The sequence below is a fragment of the Chrysoperla carnea genome, chromosome 5, assembly GCF_905475395.1.
Source record: "Chrysoperla carnea chromosome 5, inChrCarn1.1, whole genome shotgun sequence".
Classification (NCBI taxonomy): Eukaryota; Metazoa; Arthropoda; class Insecta; order Neuroptera; family Chrysopidae; genus Chrysoperla; species Chrysoperla carnea.
The window spans coordinates 35,315,676-35,328,915 of NC_058341.1; the positions used below are offsets into that span (position 1 = coordinate 35,315,676).

The window sequence follows — 13,240 nt, forward strand, 5'->3', positions numbered from 1 at the left end:
TGAATATTCGAGGTTACGTCAGAACCCATAAGGTCCTCAGAAACAGAACGTATTTGTTATACTGCAAGGAAGTATATTCACAGTTTAATCAGAAGTTTTCCCCAAAGATATACTCTTCGCGGAGTATCCGTAAAATAGAAAAAAGCTATTGTAGTATACTTTCACTGTTTTATTTGCTTTACTTCGTCTTACAGCAACTACATGAAAGCAATGAAGTTCGAAAAATTTGAACAGTATGTCGGATTTGAATGCATTTTTCTGCATTCAATTCGTTAGAGCGTCAGGAAATCTTGTGACCAATTTGCATAAATAATTCACAATTCAGGTAATAGTGGTGAAAGTGATTCCAAACTTAATGCTCGGGAGTTTCTCGCTGACCTCAAAAACTCCCGAGGAACGAGTTAAGATTGATTATATAACTAATTTCCCGAAACTAAAGAGGACACGGCGGTGGAATCGTTTACCCTGGGCCCCAGGTATCACGGATGCCAATCCAGACGCGATGTTCGTGTTCAGCGACCTCAAAAACCTCGAGCGACATGTTTGGAATCATTTTCATCACTATTAACCGAATTGTGAATTTAGTATATTTAGTATATTATGGTTAATTTAAATTGCAATTATAAAATGCATATTATTTATACAAATTGCATATTTTTGATTTCTTATAAATCAATTTAGGTCACAAAACTTCCTGCCGGACAAACAAATCGAATGCTGAAAACCGCATTCAAATCCGACTTACTGCTCAAATTTTTCGAACTTTGGCCGTTTTTAGTGTTTCGTTTTTGCGACTGTGCCTGGATGCAGTCGATCTATTTAACAGTACAAAGTTCCTGCAGTAATACTCTAGATAACCAGATAATTAAGTGTTCTGGAGTACTTTCGACTCCTTTTTAGCTTTTCGCATGTCGAAGACATTCATATGCTACCGGGTTCATTCGATTGTGCTTCTATACAGACAACTGAATGCTGTTAAATATATGGACTATCTAATTCAAGGTGTAGTGTAAAGTTCACAAGTGTAAATTCTCTTTTTAAAGTGATTATTCAAAATTAATATAATTTTTATAAAGAGTAGAAGAAGTGTTATACATTTTATATGTATAAGTAAACACCTAATTATTAACAATGTAATTACATATATTATGAAGCACATATGATGTGTGTGATCAGTTCTCGTGGTTTGGTTTTGATTTGCTTCGTTTACTATTGAATGTGTGGCTACGATTATATATATTCAATTGGATTCTGAAAACACAGATTTTAAACATTATTTACCTAGATATTAACCATCATAGTTATTTTTATGGTAATCAATTATTTACCAAAAAAAAAAAAAAAAATTAGATTAAATTCATTTTCTTATATAAACTAATTTTATAAAATTGATGATATATTTTTAACGGATTTAGCCGTAAAGCAAAGACTGTTAAATTCCTGAAATACATACTGAATAAAACATTTATTGAACAGAATAAGGTAAAATATAATCAAACTGCTAGTAGGACAAAAGGTCTTTAAAAGTTTACTTCTAGTTTTTATTAGACAAGTGTAATTTACAAAATTTAACAAACCCCCGAAAAATTGTTGGGGTACGGAACCTCATACTAGCAATTGAAACATTTCTATGAAGACCCTTCATTAAATTACCTTTCAAACGAAACAAGAAAAGTCAAAATCGATTAATTCGTTTAGGCGCTACGATGCCACAGATAAAATAATACCCGTTGAAGTGAAACATACAGGTTTGAATAAAAAATCACTAATTATAATTCAAATTGACAAAATTTATGCCCAAGCAACATCAAAGAGAGACTTAAACTCGATCTTTACCCATCTTACAACCAGATGAGACATATTTTTTATAAAATTTTATAGCTTGATAAAGACGCCGATGAAATCTTGTCTATCGAAAAGTGTTCATGACCTTTTTAGATTAAAATAACTTTAATCATTTTTTTTCTTGACGGTTCTTTGCAGGCAAGCCTATATCATTATTTTCGGAATTAAAGTATCTTTCATCTGATACCAATTTCGATTGGTTAACTGATCGGTTATAACCATTCTAATTGTAGGGTCAGGGATTGGCTGGCTTCACTAGATATATTAACTTTTATTTCAAATACATGACATTGCTCTGCCAGGTTAAGTAATTACTACGTACCAGGATAAATTATTAGTATGGCAAGCTAAAATGCTCTTGGACTAATAAGAATTTTTTCGGAATTTAAATATTGTTCGGGTAATTTATCAATCACATAATACGCAGACGATCATCGAGACTGCATGACATATCCGTCCCAAAAGGATACCAAAAATTTTTCTAGTTACCAGATATATTCTTAGCTGTTTTCGCAAAGAAGCAAAAGAAGATAGAAGTTAAATCGATCAAAAATTACTAGGGGTGTATTTAAGACATCATATGCTGACGGACTATGTATTTTATAGCCTCTAAAAAAAAATTCGGAACAAAAATAATTATTCCTTTTGACCATCAATTTACAATATTCCTCTGTTCGTGGAATGTGGCCTTCGTAGGACACGCTATACATACAGAGTTAAAAATCATCCTCCTCATTGTATCACTCAATAATCATAATTACTTTGGTCAAAACAATGTGTGAAAAACAAATAAAATTTTCTTTTTTTTTTATACCATGTTTAATCCATTATACATATTCAATCATTTCAATTTTCATGATAATACACAAAAGAATACACCGATTCATTATTGTTGTTATTATCTTAGTATGATGATGACTTGAATGTTTGTGACACAAAGCCTGCCGATCATCATGATCGTCATAGCATCATTGCATCCATCATAAATACATTTTTTAAATACAAAAAAAAGTATGTGAATACTTAATAATAGTCAATGAATAATGGAACAGTAAGAAAAAAAGAATACAACACGAAGATTCACGGATATTATTGTTCATTAAAGAAGGTACCCTTTACAATAAGTTGTTGTGTTTTTTTTTAAACGATAATTATTATTAAAATATTATATTTAAATTACAGGCTGTTCCAACAAAAAAACCTTGTGTAGAAATCATAAAAATTTGGCTTGCTTGTCTAAATTTAAGACTTGTCTATTCAATATTTCGGTCATTTCTTATATTATCACTAAAAACAGTTTATTTCATAAACCCTGGAAAAAATACAAACTTGCTGAAAGTTCTTGAAACATTTCGGTAGTGTTTGGTTATTAGAATCAAATAAAAAAAGATGCTAACTGAAACAAGTGTGAGTTGAGGTTAGTTGCAAGGCTGTTGTGATATCGTATATGTGTTTTACCACGATTTTCGCTGATTATATCAATTCTTCAATTATTTTGGAAGGTTAAGTACTTTTGCTTCATACAACTCCCGAATGTGGCCTATCCAGAAAAATGTCCTGCCCGGTTCAAATACCTCTGAAAAATTCTAAAGTAAAATAATGTTTATAGCTAATAACTGTTGATGTATATTTTATTGGGAAATAAATATTATTATGATTATTGTTATATTATTATAAATCGACAAAAAAGATAATTTGAAATAAGAATATTTCTGTTTTCCTGCAACTGGTATTATTAAAATCTTGGTTTTTGAAAAATTGTTTAAGGAGGTATGCAAGGATTGAATAATTATAGGGATTTCAATAAAACTTTATGAATACATTTTTTGATTAACAAAGTTTCCAAAATTCACAAAAAATTCCCAGGTCATCGAGCTTTTTATTATTATTTTATCGTTCAAAGTTGACAGAAAAAATGATGAATCATATAGATTATCCTTTTCAATTGGATATTTCTATATATCAAAAAATCTAGAGAGTGTGATAAAAAAACTATCTAAAATATTTAAACAATCTTGTAGTTTATAATAATACTATAAAAGTATAAGGTTGCCGATGATATAGCAACAAAATTTTAATTTAATTAGGAGTTCATTATTTGATGAACAGAGACGAATATAGTTAGAGTGTTGATGATTAAAGAGCAATATCTATATTATCAAATTTATAAGTCGCACTTGCATACAATATATTATATATTTTTGTAGTTGCGTGGTATTGTAAAGCCAAGAATAACTCATTAATTGACTAAAAAGTTTTTTGGTTTATATGCATGTATCGTAAATCAAAACTGTTATACAATACTGTAGGTTTACAATCATCTTAAGCAAGAGTATTTATTGAACAATAGCCTTTTTATCAACAGCCGCCAGACAAGATTTATCAAAAATAGTAACATGGTGCATACATAAATGGTAAACAAATTTAAACGATTCACAGACCACCTTTTTTATGTCATCTTGTACATACAAGTACAAGTGTAGTAAGTTTGTAATATAGTTAGATAGTAGATAGATGAATGATAGATTATATCTAGTTGTTAACTATTTTTGTTTCGGTGAGATGATTCTATATAATCAAAAGAGTGAAATTTGACCAAGTTTTAATTTGAACACAATACACATATACATACACATACACCTAGTACCCTATAATAATATATTTTATTTATTATATTATTTATAATAAAATCGAAGTCTATTATTATTGTGCGTTTTTTATTTTAGGTAAGATTTTTAATATATATTTTTTAGTAACTTTTGAATGAGCATTCATAAGAACTAAAAATAGACCATTTTTTTGGTACTCTATTATTGTATTTTCAATTTTTTATTTGCTTTTCTTTTAAACTAAGTTTCAAAATAATTTCCATTTTGCTTTTTAGTTATCGTGTTCGTGGAAAATGGACTAACTAGACTATTTTATAAACACTTCTTTGCAGTGGAGGAAGCTGTTTACCAGGGTACTTTAACAGCCTCTACTCTATTATATAGGCTCTCTTTCCATTAAGTATAGGCATTTTAATGAATGTTTTTATTGAGGATTAGCTGACAGTTCACAAATGGTATGCCTATATGTCAAGATTTTCTGACGTACGATAGTCCTGTGGCATTTCTAGCGCGTTTGTAGACATCGGAATTTCCTAGAATATTCAATGGTCCTAGAATTTCCTAGAATTTATCAAAAGTTTAAACAATAGGGTGAAGCAGAGAAGTGCACGAATTAAAAAACAAAAATCCACCAATTTTAAAATTACTTTTTACTCTGTTAAATTTTCAGAAAAGTATACAAATTTAACTTTTAAGTAAATTGCACATTATATTTTAAACTAAACAAAGTTAAATGGCACAAGCATCAATTAGCATTCAGGAGTTCCGCTTGTGAACTGCAAGCTACTCTGAATCTGGATATCTTATGAAAGGTCAGCCATCTTAGATGGAGGGAAAGTATTTGTAGTACTACAAGATAAATATGGTCTAAGTACAATCGTAGGCGTTCTGAATATCTTATATTGCATCAAAGACCCTCTATAAGCAAAATCTTTGCGGCCGTTACAGGCTACTGGTTAGGCAGTAAGCATAATGCAGGTAAGCATGCTGCAGGCAGTAGGAACGACTGGGCCTGCCAATGCATTATGTTTGTTGCAGAACCTGAAACAGTATGAAGGAGGAAGAAACGATGTCTGATCTTCTCGGTCATTTTCAAGCTTTTGCCATGAGGACGTTCATTTGCCCTTATTTCATGTTCTATTTTGATACTTTTTTTAAAAATCGAATCCATTATACTGAAGAAATTATTTGAACATTTTAATAGTTTTTCAACAATAAAAATTGATTAATATAATTTCTTTTATAATAAAAATTTACTTTTGTAATCGATAATAACAATAATTAAATAAGTTCGTACACCATGAAGGAAGTAATAATCTATAGACATAATAATTGGTAATAAATAAAAATTATTATAAAAAGAAGTGAATTATTATAAATAAAAGGGAAGAAGGAGTCAAAATATGTTGTAAACCAATACGTATAGATATAGAATGTACAGTGATGCCTTCAGTATGTACAGTAAATAGGTTAGTTGAGGTAAGTTTAGGTTATATTGGCTGCCCGCGAAGGACACACTTAGGCTATAGAGCCCATTGTGATACCATATATGTGTTTTTCCACCTTTCCGCTGATAATTTCATTTATCAGCTCCTCAATTTCAGAGGCTGAGTGCACCTCCTTCATGCATATACCATGCACTACAACAGCCCATCACAACTATTAACACGTTTATGAAGTCATTAACTCTAAAGGGTAAACCATATTGAAGAAATTCAACGAATATTTGGCGGGCTTGGTTCTTGGTTTAATCGATACTCTTTTCTTGTATGTATATAGAGGTAGAAAGATTGAACACATATTGGAAGTACAATAAAACGCAGCAATTATTTAAAAAAATTGAAGTTTAAAAAAAAAAAAAAAAAAAAAAACTTTCATAAAATCATAATAATAAAAATAATAATAATCATTGGACTAAGAGCCAGCGCCTGCCAGACACACATTAAAGTATAAAAGCTGAATTTTTTTTTGCGTATTCTCACTGGTGTAGGGACCAATCTTTGGGGGCTACAAACCTTGACTAACGGTTCCTTCGGTAGGTAGCAGGTAATCAGGGGCGCAGTACCCGAGCTCTCTCACGTTAAAGTATAAAAGCTGAAATTCACACAGAGTGTTCAAATGACCATTTTAAGTCAATATTGAAAAAGACGGATCAATCCGAAGGGGTTAACACTCCCCCAGACGTGGTAGAAGGTCAAATGCAAAAATACACAATTCTTCCATGATTATGAACTTATTTCACTGCAAGAGTTATTTTATTATTTAAAAATGTTCAGTATCACGTACTGAATGTATAAGCACAAAATCCTTACAAAAATAAGCGGGGGAAGTGCCTCCATTTTAAGGAAAACCGTTTTAGGCTATATCTCCATAACCGTGCGCTTTAGACCAAAAATGGTAATAACTTTTATTGTAGATAATTAAATTACCTACTTTTTTGTAAACTAATTTTTTTTGTATCACTAACCGTTTATGGCTTATACAACTATGACGATTTACTTATTGAATATTTGACCGATATGTCTTCTAATGTTAGTTGGATGGATTGATATGTCTTTTTCAATATTGACTTAAAATGGTCATTTGAACACTCTGTGTGAATTTCAACTTTTATACTTTAACGTGAGCGAGCTCGGGTACTGCGCCCCTGATTACCTGCTACCTACCGAAGGAACCGTTAGTCAAGGTTTGTAGCCCCCAAAGATTGGTCCCTACACCAGTGAGAATACGCAAAAAAAATTTCAGCTTTTATACTTTAATGTGTGTCTGGCAGGCGCTGGCTCTTACTCTACATCATTATTGTTACACTTGGATGTAACTTAAGGAATTTAAAAAGATTAATAATAATAATAAAATATATAAAACACACATAGAAGTCCATATAATATAAAAAACCATATATATATAAAGTATAAACGGCCAATGTATACATCAAACGACTATCAAATTGAGAAATTTAACCTTAAAGATGTAAAAAAAAATCAAAAAGGTCGAATTAAACTAAAAAGCTTATGTTTCCTGCCCCAAGTATACGATCAAAAATATCTACCTCAATCATTAATATTCCGTCTACCAGGAAACTTCAATCACAAAACGAAAGTGATTTGCGGCATTGGAATGCCATCTTAAGTCTTAATTCACACATATATCAACTGATCCAAACAGCCCGCTCATAAGTCAGTTAATAAATCGGGTGCGCCATTTCTTATGGCGGTATGTAAACATTGAATAACTTTAAAAAAAAAACAACAACCGATTTCTGTATATGAGGTATTTTTATTCAATTTGGTCCTTTGCAATTTATTTGGCCTAACTTTGGATTAATTACAACATCAATCAAATGGCTGCCTTTATCGGCCAAAACAAAATGTGACCTTGCTGTATTTTCCATTACTTTTGCGAGCATCTCGCATGGTATAGCGATGATTTTGTTGCCGGACGATATTCTTTGGGTTAATTTCACATTATACGGAATCAAATGCAAATCATCCTTCAAAATTCATCAAAGTGGTTCCACTCACGCTAAAATGTTGACCGCGGTGACGATGCTTTTGTAGATTCTGGGAAACGCTCTCTCTGAGCTCTTCGACTAGTTCATTGGAACGGTTGGCTCAATCGGTTGACAACTTTTTAAGTCAGTCAAAGTTTACATACTGATATAAAAAACTCCGTGCACCCTATATACACCACCAGAAGCCACCTATCAAAATTTCATACTATGGATTTATTGACATACATACGCCACTGAAATCCCCATTTCGTTGCCATCGATCCTAAATATATAACATCCCCCCAATAGTAACTTATGTAACCACCTAATTATATCCTTATGTTTAACCAGATTTTTCATTGAGTCATTGTACTTCGAAAATAAAAACTTAATGTTATTCAAACGTCATTCATTTTTAATAAATCATACGATAAATAATTCTATACACCTGCAAAAAGCCTTACAGTCTATTTTGTTTCCCTCGAATGTATGAAACTCAATACAGAATTTGTTATGTTTATCAAATTTTTCAAAGAGTCAATGTACTTCGAGACACCGAGTCGATGTTATTCACACATTCACCAGTGATAAATCATACGAGAAATATTTCTATGTAGTATCCAGCAATATAAACTTTGCAGTTATATTATTTTTATAAAACCAATATAAAATATATCAGTAATGCCAACCTTAACGTTATATTATCATGCACCCAGAAAGTATAATACTATGATAGTGGCTAGTTCTAGCCGTACCACAACTTAAAAATAGTTCTGCATCACTGGTTTAGAAAATACACGTAGGTTTTTGAGTATAAAGTAGTAATAGATATTATATTCATATATTGTATCGTTGCATGAACAGAAATTTAAAAAATAAAAATTTAGATGTGCAGTAATAGATAAAATATTATACATACCAAGTACCAACCGAATAAGGAGTATATTATAAATAACGGTTGGTTTGCGTTTAGTGTCCAGGTGGTTCCTTTTAGATAATATTTATGAATATATTTGTAAATACTATGAAGTAATGACTTTTAACTTTACGTCCCATATTGGTTTCTTCGAAAGAAACACATTTAATGAAATGAATATAAAATAAAATAATCAGTTCATAGTAGAAGCACGCAGACTGCTAGAAATACGAAGAATAAATTCGTGTTAAATCACTCTCTCTGTCTCTCTGAAAAAAGTACCTTTGCAATGGAAACGCAAAGCACAAGGCATTACAGCCTCGCTATACTTTCTTACAACTTTCTTTACAACCACGCTCTGCTACCAGCTTGGTTATTCAAAGAATTGCAGGTATAACAACTTACTCTGAGCTCTATTATTACTGCTGCCACTAATTCTGTATTATTTCAAACAGAACGTAGTTCTTAACCACCAATCATGACAGTTCATGTCAATAGAAAATTAAAAAATTGGAAATCATCGAAAATTACGAAATATGAATTTAGAAGTAATACATAAAATATCGTTAACTATTTTACGCTTTTTTTATTTGCTTAATTTTTTGTGGGTTGATGAAAACAATCTCAAATTAAGAATGCAATTAAGTAAAAACAAGAATAAATTTGAAGGGTCACAAAGTACACCAGTGGCCATTTACTAACTTTCAATTAGTGATGATAAAGTCTTAGTCTTTTGGGTCAAAAACTGAAACTGAGCTCAGGCGAATATAATTTGTTTTGCATGGTATGTCCTAGAGATTCCGTGATAGATGAGACAAACAAGAAGGGGTAGGGATAAAGCTGCTATTCACCATCAAAAGTTGCCTAATCTACTTGAAATGAATTTTTTGTTCTACATTATTAATTTTAATTTATACCCGATAATACAATAAATTTTATGATGTTTGTGGAGTCTGTTCTTATCCAAGAGAAGTGTGATATCTATCGTCCCATTAACTATCTTTGTCCACTCTACGCGTCCTGGATTCAGTAATCAAAACAAATAAGGACGCCTTAACTCGCTTGGCTACTGAGCCTGATGTATAAGCATAAAAAAAAATTATATTGAACAATTCTATAAACCTCATAACAATTCCTAATCAAACAACCTTGGCCTCATATTTAAGGACTCAATACATAATGCCTTGATACTTATTTCATTATTTTTGTTTCAGAAAATGGAATCCATTGAACAAATGGATAATATCCACCATCATCAACATCCAACAATTATTCCAAACTGAAAAACATCAATCAAAAACCATTAATATCACAACACACCAAGCAGACATCAAAAATGTCTCCAACAGCATTTTTAATTGGTCGTGAAATGGTAACAAATTGTAGTCATCAAATATTAACAACAATCGTTGAACGTTTGTTATCATCACGTACCCCAAACGACCGCAACAATGAATTATATTCAATAATAATATCACGAAAACATGAATTAACAATAACGAAATTAAATAACACACAGCATATTATAAATACAATAAATCAATATACGAATAACAATAACAAAAATCTATTACCAACTGATGAAGGTTTCGAATCGGATATTGATAATGCATCATTATTGTCAAGTGACGGTGGTAGTGATAATAGTGTAAATATATTTAGTGATAATCAAACAAATGTAATAAATAGTACTGCTAATAATAATAATAGTGATAGTGCAAATAGTTCTAGTGCCTCAGATAGTTCTGATACAGAACTACAACATAGTTCATCAACAACAGTCAATACAAATAGTCAACAAAAATTAATTGAAACACCAAAAATAGAACACTTTCAATTAGATAGCCTTGTATGTTACACAAATATCCGTTTTCCAAAAATTATTGGATTTGTACATAAAACAAATGAACAAAATCAATTTTTAATATTTGAATTTTTAACAATTGAAAACTACGATCGTGTACGTTACGCATTTAATTCATTAAATAATGCTGTTATTAATAAAAATTTACAAAATAATCATAAATTTAATTTAGTCCAGAGAACTGATAAAAATGGTGTAACACATATTGAAATTAGTAGGGATTCAAACCATTTATATCATCACCATTCTACAACAGCATCTGTTAGTAACAATTCAAACCAATCAAGTCAACCGTCCAGTATAATAAGTATAAATACACCAGAAAATACTCACACGGATCGTCATTTGTTATTTGATTTTAAATTATCGAATTTAACAAAATTACGATCGAATTCCCATGGAGATTTATTAAATCAAGATAACAATAACAACAATACGACGAGGACAGTAAGTACAACTCATAGTGTGGAAAAATCAAGATCAAATTCTAATTTATTAGATGATAGTCAATATAAGAAACCATTACGTCAACGGCAGGAGATTGATGGCGTTATAATTCGAAGTGATATTGATTCAAAGGAAATTAAAACACTTAACACTAATTTACATCACAAAGAGGAAACAACCGCATCGTCTTCGCCGGTTTTGAAAAAAATATGGCATTCCGCGGAAGATATTTTAGATGCACCAACAAGTGACGATCCTCCAAAGAAACCCGAACGAAGACGTAAGCAAAAAGGTCGAGCACCACCTCCTCCGAATGTAATGAAAGGTCAATATGTTCGAGTTAGTGTTGATCCCAACAAAAAAACTGAACCAACACCTCAATCAAATTTAAAACTCACAACATTCGAAACAAATAAATTAGACAATTATAATTCAAATTGGGTTTATGTTGCGTCGCAACAGCAACCTTCGTCGTTGGTACTTACCACCGTTGTTACACCCGAAATTGTCTCACAACCCGTTCAACCACAGTCATACGATTCATTTAAAAATCAATCGTCTGGATCAGAATTCCATACAGAATACATTGATCATCATCGAGCGTATACAGCGGCTACACTAAATCGTAAAAGTCGTGAAGTAAAGAATTCCAATAAATGGACAAATTCTGTACCACGAATACCAAAAAAAATAATGCCACCAATACGAAGTCGATCAGAGAATCGTTATCAAAAAAATAACCCCTATAAATATGTTGATACAACGACGCTAAATTCAAATGGTGTTCCATTAATTTTTACGTCGAATAATACGTCAAACAGTAGTCACCAACGTTATAATAATTTTTCAACACACACGTTACCAACTGTAAATAATAATTTATCGTCACAAACCAATAGTAATACAATATCAAATCGTTTATTTGGTTTATCACAGAAATTAAAAGAGTTTAGTACAAATGTTGTGAATACGAATCATAGGTTTATTAATAATAATAACGATTTAAATGGAACGTCGTCAAATAAATTATTACATCGTAATAATCATGGTGGTAGTAATAATACACTTACGTCATCCACCCAATCAATATCAACGTCATCTATGAATGGTGGATCAAAACATCGACGTAATAGTTTAGGGGAATTGTATTATAAAACAAATGTTGCCAATTTAACAAGTCGTTATGGTACAAATAATAATGACTTAAATCAAACATCTAATAATAATAATAATATTAATCATCATCATGGTGCTAATTTAAAAAGTGTTATTAAAAAAAGTGATGATCGGCAAAAACATCAAAAGAATAGTAATGAAAAGAAAGTTACGTTTAGTGCATTTGCAACTGTTCAAGTTGTATAAACTGTTTTTTTTGTAATTAAGTGTACGATTAAAATATTTAAATGCTACTATATTTGAATGAAATTCATTAGCAGATCATATTTAATAAGCCTAATCAGCCGGACGAATAATCGTTCCTGCGAGAAAGATAATGGTACACAAAGCCTAAGTAATTCTGATAAAGCATACGGGCATTAATACAAGCTAAACTTAGAAAAGTGAATGCAATCTAAAGGCTGCTTACTGAATTTAAAAGTCTTCGTATTCGGCTAACTAAATAGTTTCTGTATTCAAAACATGTGGCACAGTTTCTGCAAAGATGAAGAAAAATAAAACTCTATGATTTTTAGGTTTATTTAGTAGGACAAACTATTTGACGAGTTTTATAGAAATTTTCTGGTTGGTTATGCTCACAGACATAAAGAATGGACTAAGCAATGCCCTCAAGAAATTGTCCACTCTGTAGAAAGAGAGAAAACGATCGTGCGGCCAATAATCTGTCACTTTTTTGAACCTCTAGCGACATAGAGCAAGATCTTCTGGCGGCACGATAGCTATGCCTCTCTTGTAAATTTCTGCTTTTATTTACTGTACATTTAGATGGAAACCTTCAGTTCATTCTCTTTTTTTGTGGTTACTGGCGATGAAATAGTATACCAGCCAAAGACCAGTCAGGATAGTTCAGATGAGCAAGCAGGCATGGAAAGGTTTTAGATTGTTTTAGCATA

At 31.3% G+C, this 13,240-nt stretch overlaps 1 protein-coding gene across 1 annotated transcript; it reads left to right on the forward strand.

Moving 5' to 3' along the window:
• The first annotated feature begins 10,196 nt into the window (after positions 1-10,196).
• On the forward strand, positions 10,197-12,533 carry LOC123301141 (putative uncharacterized protein DDB_G0277255). Its single transcript, XM_044883875.1, has 3 exons — positions 10,197-10,275; positions 10,447-10,709; positions 10,902-12,533. The coding sequence occupies exons 1-3, from the start codon at positions 10,197-10,199 to the stop codon at positions 12,531-12,533; spliced, it is 1,974 nt and encodes a 657-aa protein (XP_044739810.1).
• The last annotated feature ends 707 nt before the right edge of the window (positions 12,534-13,240 follow it).

Coding starts and splice junctions, on each gene's coding strand:
- LOC123301141 (XM_044883875.1), top strand. CDS start 10,197: ATGTCTCCAACAGCATTTTTAATTGGTCGTGAAATGGTAACAAATTGT. Junction 10,276..10,446: donor ATTAACAACAATCGTTGAAC/GTTTGTTATCAT, acceptor CAACTGATGAAG/GTTTCGAATCGGATATTGAT. Junction 10,710..10,901: donor ACTTTCAATTAGATAGCCTT/GTATGTTACACA, acceptor AATTTAGTCCAG/AGAACTGATAAAAATGGTGT.